This window comes from Cotesia glomerata, linkage group LG5 (assembly GCF_020080835.1).
Source record: "Cotesia glomerata isolate CgM1 linkage group LG5, MPM_Cglom_v2.3, whole genome shotgun sequence".
Classification (NCBI taxonomy): Eukaryota; Metazoa; Arthropoda; class Insecta; order Hymenoptera; family Braconidae; genus Cotesia; species Cotesia glomerata.
The window spans coordinates 20,517,149-20,529,885 of record NC_058162.1 but is presented as its reverse complement, the minus strand read 5'-3'; the positions used below and the strand labels follow the sequence as shown (position 1 = coordinate 20,529,885).

The 12,737-nt window shown below is 38.7% G+C and overlaps 2 protein-coding genes across 2 annotated transcripts; one reads left to right on the top strand and one right to left on the bottom strand.

Moving 5' to 3' along the window:
* Nucleotides 1-1,588: 1,588 nt before the first annotated feature.
* LOC123265410 lies at nucleotides 1,589-2,310 on the bottom strand. Its single transcript, XM_044729134.1, has 2 exons — nucleotides 2,071-2,310; nucleotides 1,589-1,999 (listed from the first exon to the last, which is right to left on the bottom strand). The coding sequence occupies exons 1-2, from the start codon at nucleotides 2,201-2,203 to the stop codon at nucleotides 1,734-1,736; spliced, it is 399 nt and encodes a 132-aa protein (XP_044585069.1). The 5' UTR covers nucleotides 2,204-2,310; the 3' UTR covers nucleotides 1,589-1,733.
* Nucleotides 2,311-9,064: 6,754 nt separating this feature from the next.
* On the top strand, nucleotides 9,065-10,927 carry LOC123265729 (probable serine/threonine-protein kinase samkB). The gene is made up of 2 exons (XM_044729605.1): nucleotides 9,065-9,138; nucleotides 9,406-10,927. Exons 1-2 carry the CDS (start codon nucleotides 9,079-9,081, stop codon nucleotides 10,354-10,356), a joined length of 1,011 nt encoding a protein of 336 aa, XP_044585540.1. The 5' UTR covers nucleotides 9,065-9,078; the 3' UTR covers nucleotides 10,357-10,927.
* Nucleotides 10,928-12,737: the final 1,810 nt, after the last annotated feature.

Here is a 12,737-nt window from a genome sequence, read left to right as displayed (position 1 = left end):
TCCGCAAAAGTTCCGCAAAAGTTCCGGAGAAGTTCCTCAAAAATGTTAAGAATTTCAAATTTTTGTTACTTAAAAATTTGTAAGTAAATTTTTTTATTATTGTTTTTAAAGAGTTCCGCAAAAGTTCCGAAGAAGTTCCTTAAAAATTTTAAGAATTTAAAATTTTTGGTTACTCAAAAATTTGTAAGTAAACTTTTTTAATGTTGTTTCTACAGAGTTCCGAAAAAGTTCCGCAAAAGTTCCGGAAATGTTCCTCAAAAATTTTAAGAATTTTAAATTTTTGTTACTCAAAAATTTGTAAGTAAACTTTTTAAATGTTGTTTCTTAAGAGTTCCGATAAAGTTCCGCAAAAGTTCCGGAGAAGTTTCTAAAAAATTTTAAGAATTTCAAATTTTTGGTTACTCAATAGTTTGTACGTAAATTTTCCAATACTGTTTCTACAGAGTTGCGGAAAAGTTTCGCCAAAGTTCCGGAAAAGTTCCGGAGAAGTTCCTAAAAAATTTTAAGAATTTCAAATTTTTGGTTACTTAAAAGTTTGTAAGTAAACTTTTTTAACGTTGTTTCCAAGAAGTTCCGAAAAAGTTCCGTAAAAGTTCCGGAGAAGTTCTTCAAAAATTCTAAGAATTTCAAATTTTTGTTACTTAAAACTTTGAAAGTAAACTTTTTTAATGTCGTTTCCAAAGAGTTCCGAAAAAGTTCCGAAAAAGTTCCGCAAAAGTTCCGGAGAAGTTCCTCAAAAATTTTTAAAATTTCAAATTTTTAGTTACTCCAAAGTTTATAAGTGAAAATTTTTTTTTAATACTGTTTCTAAAGAGTTCCGGAGAAGTTCCGGAAAAGTTCCGCAAAAGTTCCGAATAGTCTCATAATCGGAACTTTTCTGAGGAATGTTTCCGGAATTTTTTTTTTTTACACGGGTATTTTTATGTTACCCGAAAGTAAAATTGTGCAGGGTTTGTCATTTTTCATATTCCAAAAAATACTTTTTTTGTCAGAAATATCAATGTCAGTATCATTCTCGAGTACTGTTGATGAATATCTGTCAATAAAATCTATCAGTTACGGCAAGTTTTTCAATTTATAAGCTTCAATTGTTTCTAAAAAAAGATTTAAATTATACATAAGGTTTGTCGAATGCTTCTGGAATAATAGAGTAATGAATAACGATCAAAATTACCCGTTTTTGTAAGAACATACAAATTGTTAAGATGAACTTCAATATAGATGATCGGATTTCAATCTTCGGAACAATCGTGTACTACTTTAATAAATTTGTAACCCCTTGATACAGATTTAAATCTCAGTGCAAAACTTAATATATTTCTTGGCGCGTATCAATTGTCGTTCGGATCAGTTGTCTGGTAACCCCTTTATAATTCAACATGGGATATATACTGATAATTCAGCAGATGGAATGGTATTGATAGGATGATAAATGATAAATTTTAAACTAACCATTTTATTTTTTCAACTATGATTAAATATAATTAATTCCATTCATCATTTTATTATTTCGATCACAGAGTTATCAAGCCTTACACAGAAAAAAGTATATCTTGGCTCAAGAAAAATGTTTTTGGTTCAATATCTTTTAAGGAAAATAACGAATATCTTGAATAAAGCAAATTATTTTTAAATATTCAAAATTTTCATTTGGAAGTATTGAGCTATTAAATAAAGTGTTTTTTTCACTGATCTTTATAAAAATAGTGAGTATAGAGATCAGGGACTTTCTTCTAATACCTGCATTCTATGGATTCACACATATTATGAGAAACAAGAATGAAGCCAGATTTACATCGACAACGGAAATCAACACAGATGGGATTCTGCGTGACGCATTGGTCGTCTTTCCAGCAAATTCCGCCTAATACTGGTAAGCATGATAAATTGTTGATAGCAGAATTGTTAGCTTTGCAAACACACTTCTTTTCCTTTGAACAGTCAAAATGCCAGGAATCTGCGGAATGAGAGATATCTGTGCAAGAGTACAACGATGAGGCTGCAGAAAATTGATTAATTAATTTTTTAAATCCACATTTTTCGAATAATGAAAAAAATAATTATACTCACTTTTAACACATTGATTGGTAGAAACTGCTGAATAACCAGGTTTGCATTGACACTTACGTTCAATACAATGAGACGATTCAATTTTGCACTCATCATGTCGACAAGAAGTGTTCAAAAGAGGTGCACAGGTCATTGTATCTACAGCGAAAGTATTTGAATCACAGAGACAAATTTTGTTTGGAGAACATACAGCTTTCTGTATTAGTCTACAACTGATATCTGATTGACAGATATTTCCCAATGAGACTGAAAATTAAGGCAATTTTACTTAAACCTGATGAATTTGTGCTTGACAACACGTCAGAGAATTCTGTAAAGAAGTAATACATACTTGGTACACATTTGTTCGATAAACAAATATACTTAAATTCGGGACATAAGTTTGGGACATGGGTTTCCGGTAACATCCGTGTCCTGATAACATCTGCGTTAAATAATAGTTGATCTCACCGTGACTCCGGCTGAACCACACATCAATCCGAGGTATGAGACGGTACGTCCACCGACCTTTCTCTGAAGTATTCCAGTCTTGTTGCCATCTTGCGATGCTGTGTTGCCATTCTTCCCTTCTAAGTTCTTCAGGGCTCAGTGTGGTTGACCTTTTTCGTTGATATAGGTTCCGTCTTTCCTCAGCTAGGACTCTGAAAGGTAGAGTACCGGAAATAACACACACTGCTTTCTCTGATATTGTGCGGAAGGCGCTAGCTACTCGTAGGGCACTCAGTCGATATACTGGTCCAGCCTTTCTCCATGATTCTTGTGTCTTTAATGCGTCGGCCCAAATGGATATTCCGTAAGTGAGCACCGATATGACTACTGATGACAATAATAGCCTCCTGCTCTGTTTTGGGCCTCCGACGTTCGGCATCAGTCGTGCGAGACTAGCCCTCACTACTGACGCTTTGACACTGACATGTTCCACTTGCTGCTTGAAGTTGAGTCGGGCATCAAGCATCACTCCCAAATATCGGATATAAGGTTGTGATGTGATTTCTTGTTCGCCGACTTTCAGCTTAATGGTCTCTACCACTTTTCTGCTGGTAATAAGTACTGCCTCAGTCTTGTGTTGCGCCAGTTGCAGGTTCACTGCGTCCATCCACCGGTTAACGTGCTCAAAAGTGAGATCGAACATATGATTTATCTCGTCAAGGTGTTTGGCAACGATCACTACAGCTACGTCATCTGCATATGCTACGAGTTTGACGTTTCTTGGCAGAGTTAGTCTTAATAGACCGTCATACATAATGTTCCACAGGAGCGGGCCTAGAACTGAACCTTGTGGTACCCCTCCAGTAATATCATACTCCCTCGGACCGTTCTTCGTGTCATACTTCAGGACCCTGTTTTCAAAGTAGCTTGCTACGATCTTAAGCAGGTATTCTGGTACATTCTTCTCTTGGAGGGCCTGCATGATGCATTTCCAATTGGCGGAGTTGAAGGCGTTTCTGATGTCTAGTGTCGCCACCAGGCAATACTTCTTCGTTCCACCTTTCTATCTGGTTCCTGCGATTGCTTCCTTGGCCGTATCAACAACCTGTTTGATTGCGTCCAGGGTTGATCGTCCTTTCCGGAATCCATACTGATTGTCTGCCAGGAGTAGGTCGACTACTGCTTCAATTCTCTGGTGAATTATGCGCTCAAATATCTTACCCGCCGTATCTAACATGCAAAGTGGTCGGTAAGATGACGGTTCTTCTGGTGGTTTCTTCCCTTTAGGTAACAGTACCAATCGTTGCTGTTTCCACTTACGAGGAAAAGTCCCCTCCTTGAGGCATGCATTATAAGCGTCGAGGAATAATGTTGGAGCTGCCTTTATGATGGTTTTCAAGGCTATATTAGGGATTCCGTCTAATCCCGGCGCTTTATTATTCCCTACACGGTTACAGGCCTCCAGTAGTTCTTCTTCAGTGACAGGTGGAATGTCGTCCAGTTCGCCTGGCGCCAACTGGTAATCGAAGTTGCGTTGCTGTGGGAACAGTGCAGTGACGATTTTCTGAAGAAGTTGAGGACACGTAGGTGATGGCATTTGTTGTTTTTTCAGGTGGGTCATAACCACCTTATAAGGCCTACCCCACACGTCTTTATCCACCTCGTATATAAGCTCTTTCCAGCATCTTCTTTTGCTCTCTTTGATGGCTTTATTCAGTTCACGACGCGCCTTTTTGTACTCTGCGATCAGCTCCGCAGAGTTAGGTCGTCGATAGCCACGCTGGGATATTCTTCTTTTCTTTAGACACTCTTTCCGAAGAATACTGATGTGGTCGTTCCACCAGTGCACTGCCGGGCGTTGGCTTATGCTGTGTTTCCGGACCATACTGGCGTCACAGGCCTGGACTACTCTTTTCATCAGGTCCTTGGTCATTTCTTCTGCGGATCCAGTAGTAATCGTGTCAAAAGGCTTCACTTTCCATCCAATGGTATTGAATGACTTGATTGGTCTTCTTGTATTCCGGTCATGTGATATTTCCCAGAGAATTGCCTGGTGGTCACTGGCTGTGTAGATATCCATCACCTTCCAGTCGTATTTCCCACTGATGAGGCTGCTGCTGACGAAAGTGAGATCTACGATAGAGCTTGCTTCTCCTTTAGTATAGGTTGGCGTATCACCACTGTTGAGCTGGACTACATCTAGTGTAGTAAAAGCTTCTAGTGGTACTTTTCCTCGCGCATTGGTCTGCTTGCTGCCCCAGTCTACTGCCCAGGATCTGAAGTCACCGGCAATCGTGACTGGATAATGCTGCTTGGCGTCCTCGGTTAGTTTGTCCAAGAATTCAGTGAATTCAACAATGGATAGGCTAGGTGGTGCATAACAGCTGTAGAAACGGATGCCGTTAACTGTTGCTGCTACAAAGTCGGCATTATCATTGTTAACTACACTCTGGAAGGGATGCTTACCACAGGACTAGATGACAGCCTTGGCGGTGCTGTCAGATTTCCAAGGCTGGGTATTCAGGTGTCTGTATGGCTCTGCTATCATTACTAAGTCTAACTCTAGTTCTCTTGCTGTTTGCATAAGCAGATCATGTGCAGCTTCGCAATGGTTTAGGTTTAGCTGCAATATCTTTATGTCTGTTTGTTTGTTATCTTCTGGAGTGCCTCTTTAAATACTGGGCACTTGGATGCGCCGACATGATGGGCTGCGTTCTCCGCACTTTGGTCCGCGTATAATACACATTTCGCTTGGTTTTTGCATTCAGCAATCTTGTGTCCCTCTTGTCCGCACCCAATACATAGCTTAGACCGATCCACATTGCTCTTGCACTGGGATCCATGGTGTCAAAAGTGCCAGCACTTGAAACATTGGATTGGTCTCCTCGTAGCTCTGATTCGGCAGTTGGCCCAGCCGATCCGGACTTTACCGCTTCCTGCCAATATCTTTCGCGCTGCAGCTGCTGCTAGTGTCACAACAGCTGTCTGAGTACCTTTGTAGGCCTTACGAATCTTAATTGTCCCTAGTGGTATCTCGCAGGTTTCTCCGATTACCGTTCGCAAGGCGGCCTGAATATCCTCCTCGGTTGTGGTATCGTCAAGATCCCGGATTTCGACGTCTTCCTGTGGTCCTTTGCAGATTACCTTCGCGTCTTCTTGGAGGATGCCCGCGATGGTCTTCTGTAAGGCTTGGCCTCGGTCAGTGCTCTTCCTCGAAAGCGTAATCAGCAAGCTCCCGGTCTTAGTTCTTTGGATCTTATCCACTGTAGTACGGACCTGTTCGTCAGGGACATCCTGCTTTATTCGCTTCAGAATCTTAGCGTACTTTACCGTCTCTGCTGGGCGGATGATCAGTGCGTCCGGCCTGATCCGTTTGCGCGATTTTTTCCGCTTAGGCTCTGGCCTGGGCTCCTTCGGCGGTTGCTTCTGGAGCTTTTCTTTTTCTTGCTCTCTCTTGGACTTCCTTGACTGGACTTTTTGCCACTCATTCACCTCCTTTTTTCCGCCGTTCTGTGTTACCGCGTTTTTCGGAGGACTTGGTTTAAGGTCCTTCTTCTTCTTAGTACGGCTGGTCATTGAGTCTGGGGAATTTCGCTCCTTCCTTTTCCCAGGCCTGATATCAGTTCCAGTTTCCTCTCCGTCTTCGACGACTGACTCGACGTCACCCTCGCCACCTGTGTCCATCTCTTCGACAAACGTGTCGGCTTTTGCAGGTGAAACCGCTGTCGCACTCGTCTTCATCACGACATTACCGTGTTGCTGTTGGATGTCCTGCCTCTCTTTGTCCAGTTTCTTGAACCTTCTCAGGGCACTGAAGATGTTCGTCGACTTCGACTTGATCTCCTTGTGGACATTTTGCTTGGTTTGGAGAAAGTCCTGCAGTCCACTGACTAGCTTCTCCAGATGTACCAGAGCATCTGTCCTCTTCATCTTTGCACTAAGTAGCAGTGCGTCTTGCTGGGCATGAGGCCCGTTTTCACTCTTATTTGTTTCCTGTGAATTACTCATACGTTTTGATTTACCAGCGCATCGTACAGAGTGGAGCGGGTTGCCATAACTAGGAACGGGTGTACCCTCGGAGATAGTACTCCTACCTCAGTTCCCTGAGGCCTAGCCGACACTTAGCCAGTCCCGAAATACACGGACGAACTAGACTCGCTCGGAGCGGTGAAGATTCCGATCTCTAACACACACTGCGTACTTCCTGATCAAGGCCCGAAGTGGCTGGCTCCTGATCCACTGCTGCAACTTACACCTCGGCAGAGAAAGCTCACATCAGCCGTGGTCTGCATCGTCGGAAACTACGATACAGGTTCCGGTCACTCCCAGTGGGTCACAGCAGAGAACGATCGTCTTGCTAGGTCAGTTAGTGTGACCAACCCATTACAGGGGAGTTTTGTCCACGGGAGGTTATTTTGTTTGGTTATTTTGCTTGGCTCCTACCCGCTGTACCTCATCAACTAAGAGATTAAGTGTCATCCAAGGACAGCGAGCATCCTCCCATCCACTCGGGGAGACGCGTCCGGTAGCAGTTTCTCCTCAGCCCCGAATTTATGTACGTATGTATGTACGTATGTACGTATGTATGTATGTATGTATGTTTTTTTTTTTTTTTTTTTTTTTAAGGGGGGGGGAATCCTTTTTACGGATTCTAGGCATAGCTGTTTGGCCTGGATATGTGGCGATTCGACGCAGTGTCATACTAAAACTCGACGCTAGCGCCCCTACCCACTAAACCCTAAACCCCTTTTCCTCTTTCCCCTAATCCCTCATGGAAACCGCCGTCAGGCATTACTTCGTGAGGGGAGGATCTAGCTACTGCTCTTTCTTCTGGTGGCTAAGGTGTTATTCTTTCCTCCTTCTAATTGGCGTCATTCACTCTTCTTCTTTCTATGGACCGCAAGTCTGAGAGGACTCCCGTGACAAACGTGTTTGTGGCGTTCCAGTCAGCCTCTGATGACAGCATTGCTTCTACTATTGTCTCTGGTTGGATTTTCCTCTTCAGGATATTCTCCAGCTCATCTCGCTGTGGATAAAAACGTGGGCACTCAAAGAAAACGTGCTCTGCATCTTCATTGACTCCTGGGCAGGACGGGTACTCTGGGGAATTATCATGCTTAAAGCGGTGGAGATACGGCCGGAAACAGCCGTGTCCTGATAACATCTACGTAAGATAATAGTTGACCTCACCGTGACTCCGGTTTAGCCAAACATTGATCCTTGATATGAGACGATGCGTCCACCTACCCTTCACTGTGGCATCCCACTGTAGTTTCCATCGACTTATGCTCTTCTGCCGTTCTTCTGTTCTAAGCTCCTCAGCGCTTAGAGTGGTTGAGTTCTTTCGTTGGTAAAGGATCCGTCTTTCCTCAGCTAAGACTCTGAGAGGCAAAGTTCCGGAAATGACACACACTGCTTCCATAGATATTGTGCGGAAGGCGCTCGCTACTTTTAAGGCACTCAGACGGTAGACTGGTCCAGCCTTTCTCCATGATTCTTGCTTCTCTAGTGCGTCCGCCTAGATAGATATTTCGTAAGTGAGCATTGATGTGACTACAGATGATAGCAGTAGTCTTCTGCTCTGCTTTGGGCCTCCGACGTTTGGCATCAGTCGTGCTAAGCTAGCTACCACTGCTGATGCTTTTGCACTCACGTGTTCGACTTGCTGCTTAAAGTTGAGTCGGGCATCAAGCATCACTCCCAGATATCGGATATATGGTTGTGATGTGATTTCTTGTCCTCCGACTTTCAGCTTTATGGTCTCTATCACATGTCTGCTGGTAATAAGCACAGCCTCAGTCTTCTGTTTAGCCAGTTGTAGATTCATTGAGTCCATCCACCGGTTAACTTTCTCAAAGGTGATACCGAACATGTGGTTTATCTCATCTAGGTGTTTAGCAACGATTACGACAGCTACATCATCTACGGAAGCCGGGTTGGCTCATTGGTGACTGGTAGACTAGTGGCACCGCACACGGCCACTTCCAACATGTGCACGCGTGCACATGTGTCCATGTGCGGGATAAATGCAGATTTCTACTTTATCCCAGAACGGTAATCAAAGCTACGTATACTTTTCATCTCTGTCTTTTAACCGCCAAATTCTATGAGCAGCGTTACTTTGTGCATTAAGGTTAGGCGTAGCTGAAGTTTTGTTTATAACGAAATAAGAAAATAATAACAAAATTTCAAAATAAAAATTAGAAACGTTTTTTCAAAAGAGTTTTGTTGAAATTAAAAATGAAAATGTTACGGTAAAATTACCTGTCATGAACAATAAATTGAAAGTCTAGCTAGTGAAAACTTATTTCCGCGGAGCTTGTGGACTTACATTTTCTGATGAAGATGGAAGTGTAGGGTAGCAATAGATAATGATTTTGTTTTAATGCAGGGTGTCGATGAATATGAAGTGTTTTATGCATCTCCTTCCACAGGTAAGATATTTCAATTAAATTAATCACACGTCTGTTAATAGTAATAGTATCATAAATATAGGTTATGTAAATGCAGTAAGATATATTTATACATATTTTATTTTTAACAGAAAATAACGCCAAAAGAAGACGAGTTGAGGAAATCATGGGTATTATCGATGAACAAGACCAGAAGAATCCATTACCCAAGCAACCTGAGAAGGCAGTACGTATCGCAGTCAAATGCATTTTCTAAAACATTAATTTAAAATTTCTTATTAAAATTTATTTCAAGTTAAATTCAATTTACCTCAATTTCAAGTTAGCAACACTATGAACTTGTACTAAAACTTGTACTGAAAATTATAGTTGTCAATAATATTATTGTCAAAATTATAGTTGTCAATAAGTTTATTATAATTTCATTTAAATATCCTCTAGTAGGTAGTTTAAATTTTAAATTATTTATTTAACTTTTATATTTTGCTTGCAGGTTCCTCTTAAGAAAGTTTTAAAAACTTTGCACATAGGATGGAAACACAAGCAAAGCAAGGATGAAGTTTACAAACAAATGCGTGATCCGATTGGTGGGATTAAAAAATTAGATTTAGATCGGAACATTTCATATTCTCTAGATCAAATTAAAATACTGTGTGTGGCAGCGATGGAAAATTCTTATAATAAAGAGATAGTAACCGATTCGGTGATCCATTTAGGTAATTATCAGGGAGAAATTTTTTCAAATTTCACAAATCCAACTGAGAAAAAAATTGATTTTTGGGAATTCAGTGATAGATTGAAATGTAAAAACTCTCAGTTGCGATTATATTTGCTTACAACACCTTTAAGCGGTAAAGATAACGTAAAAACTCATTCTTCAAGTGACACTTTGAGTAATTCCGGCAAACAATCGTCATCAAGTAATGATAATAATGTAAAAATAACTCCTTCTTCAAGTGAAACCCCAAATAATTCCGGCCAAAAATCATCACAAAAATTGGTATACTCTGGATCAATAATCTCATTGTCAAAAAGAAAAAATAGAGCTTCCAGAAGCAACAATTCTCTTGCAAATTCTAAGACATCGATGTCAAGTCATACTGATGATATTGAAAATCAATTAAGATTTTTGATACCTATGGTTCAAGAAGAAGACATTAAGTTCATTGATACAGTCTTAGGTCATGGCGCATTTGGAGCTGTAATCTTAGCGACATGGAATAATACCGAAGTCGCAGTGAAGAAGATCAAGTCTTCGGAACAATCAAAGTATGTATACCGGGAAGTGAATGTGATGGATAAAATCCGTCATCCTAATTTGATCTCAATTATGGGTATTTGTTGTACTAATTCATTTTATTACATTATTATGGAGGACTTCAAAAGTGTAAACTTGAGCATTTTCATATCAAAACGAAACAAAAGCTTAGATTATGAAATTTAAAAAAATCAAAACTATTCTATTGCATTGCAAATATGTAAGGCAATAACTTTTCTCCACGATTTTATTCCGACTATCCTTCATAAGGATATAAAGCCTGAAAATATTTTAATTAACAAAAACTTAATAATTAAAATTTGCGATTTTGGGTTGAGTAAGATATGTGACGGATCATCAGCTTTGGATACAACTGTAGGTCAATATTTCCACGATACGCCTTTATACATGGCACCTGAAATTTTAATTGATCATCTGCAAGGCACATCATTTTCCGACGTTTGGTCTCTCGCGTGGTGTATTGTTGAATTATTTACAGAAAAATGTGTTTGGAATGTACCAATATACACTCTACCTAACTTAAGAAGAATCGTACAAACTAAAAAAATACCGTGTTTTAAAGAGTTTCCAATAGCAGTACAGGATACTTTGAAACGGTGTTTTGATCATGAACCAAAAAACAGGCCAAAGGCGGTAATGTTAGTTCAACTTTTCAAGCGACTTTATAAAGAAAAAGAAGAAGAAAAATTATAATTTTGATTTACATAATTTATAATCGCTAACTAAAAGTATTAATTCGTGGCAATTTCTCGAGTCGAAAAGATTAAACATTAAGTTGAAACTTTAATAAGATATTTTCTCTAACTATTTTATAAGCATATTTTTTTTAGTCCAAAAAACGATAACTTATTTTTTATTTCTGTATATTTATCATAACTTAAAAAATGCTAATAAATATTTAATGTTGATAGTTCAAACTGAGAGCTTTAAGAGTTAAATAGCAAAAATTCAAGAAATAATTTAAGTTAAAAATATTCACAGAGATGTAGATTTCATATCGCATATTTAGGAACGTATGTAATCCAAAGTAGTAGTTAAAAAGACAAAGTTAAACAATTCACCAATCTTTACGAGCTTTATTGAAAGGAAAAAGGCTTTTAAAAAGTCAAATTTTTGCTGAGTTTATTAAAAATATTTTAATATTTGTCTTTAATTTTAAAGAAATTCATATAATACTTACTTTTGATATTTTAATAGTTAACTATTTTTGTTCCTAGTTTATTCACTTACAATCTACTATGTTAATTTCTATGACATCCGGTGAAGCTGCCAAGTGCAATAAACAATAAAAAAAAGTTGTTGATATTATATCAAGATAATTACTATATAAGTAAATATTATATTATATAATATATTTTATTATATTCAAAATAAGTGTGTTGAGTTTTCATATATTTTTATTACAAATAAAAAAGCTGGAAGTTTCAAAAATAATATTAAGAATACATTTAAGAATGTTCAGTAAAACTTATTTGTTGATTTACAAATTTATGAGATTTATTTGAAACTGTACTGAATAAATATTTTAATAATAAGAATACAAGTTTTATAATTTCACTCTTAATTTTCTTGTTATATAACAGTTATTATTAAAATTAAAATAAGTTATAATCCAGGTCACTGATTTTCAACTACTGTTCTTAAATGCTGCACATGCATTTAAAATATTTTCATATAATTCTGTAGCCTCAGCAGGGTTCACTGGGGTTTTAAATTCTGGAACCAATAATTCCACCAGTTCTTTAATTAATGTATCAAATAATACTGGCTTTGTAGTAAATTCATCCATCAGTTTTTGAATAGTATCTTCATTGACCACTTTTTTGAAATTTCTGCATCTATATTGCTGAGGTTGGTTAAATAATGCATTAGGCCGTCCGGCAATATGATTTCTAACCTCTTGTTTCCTAATACGATGATCATTCCACAGTCTTATAATCTAAATCGTGTTTCAATAATGGACCGAAACAGAATTGAAGACACTTAATATGCAACTGACTTCCACCAAAAAAACCATTTGATTGCATACTTTTAAACAATTGAATGTAAAAATCTACTGTGTGCTGACGCATCCGTCCCCAGTATGACTCAATGCGTTGATTCTTCACACTTTTTCCTTGGATAAAGCTTCCGTTTCCGGCAAGCTTATCTGTGTGCTTACTCCGTAGGCAAGTTTGAAGAAGACCAATTAGGCCGTTCTCAGACCCTTTATCACACCTGATGATTGTTGGTACGAATTTGAGCTCTTTGACTGTTTTTAAAAAATAATGAGTAGTCACGGCCGGGTCGTTATTCGTTGTTGCTACCTCAAGCCATAGAACTTTCCTTGAAAATCCATCTATACAACCGTGAATAAGAAAGCCAAATTGTTTTAATTTGTCGTAACCATCTAAATGCCAAAGAAAATTAGGTCCCGGACTTAAGTATTGTCTTCGACGTAACTTGTTTCCAAATCGACTGGCGACTCCAACTGGATCTACAATTTTTAGTATTTTGTATACAGTGTCTGGTTCCACTTTTAAATGATATTGCATTTTTAATTTACT

What these genes read in the sequence shown, in the direction of transcription:
- LOC123265729 (XM_044729605.1), top strand. Translation starts at nt 9,079, where the DNA reads ATGGGTATTATCGATGAACAAGACCAGAAGAATCCATTACCCAAGCAA. An exon ending in CCAAGCAACCTGAGAAGGCA is followed by an intron (nt 9,139 to 9,405) that starts GTACGTATCGCA and finishes TTTTGCTTGCAG; the next exon opens with GTTCCTCTTAAGAAAGTTTT.
- LOC123265410 (XM_044729134.1), bottom strand. Translation starts at nt 2,203, where the DNA reads ATGACCTGTGCACCTCTTTTGAACACTTCTTGTCGACATGATGAGTGC. An exon ending in TACCAATCAATGTGTTAAAA is followed by an intron (nt 2,000 to 2,070) that starts GTGAGTATAATT and finishes AATTTTCTGCAG; the next exon opens with CCTCATCGTTGTACTCTTGC.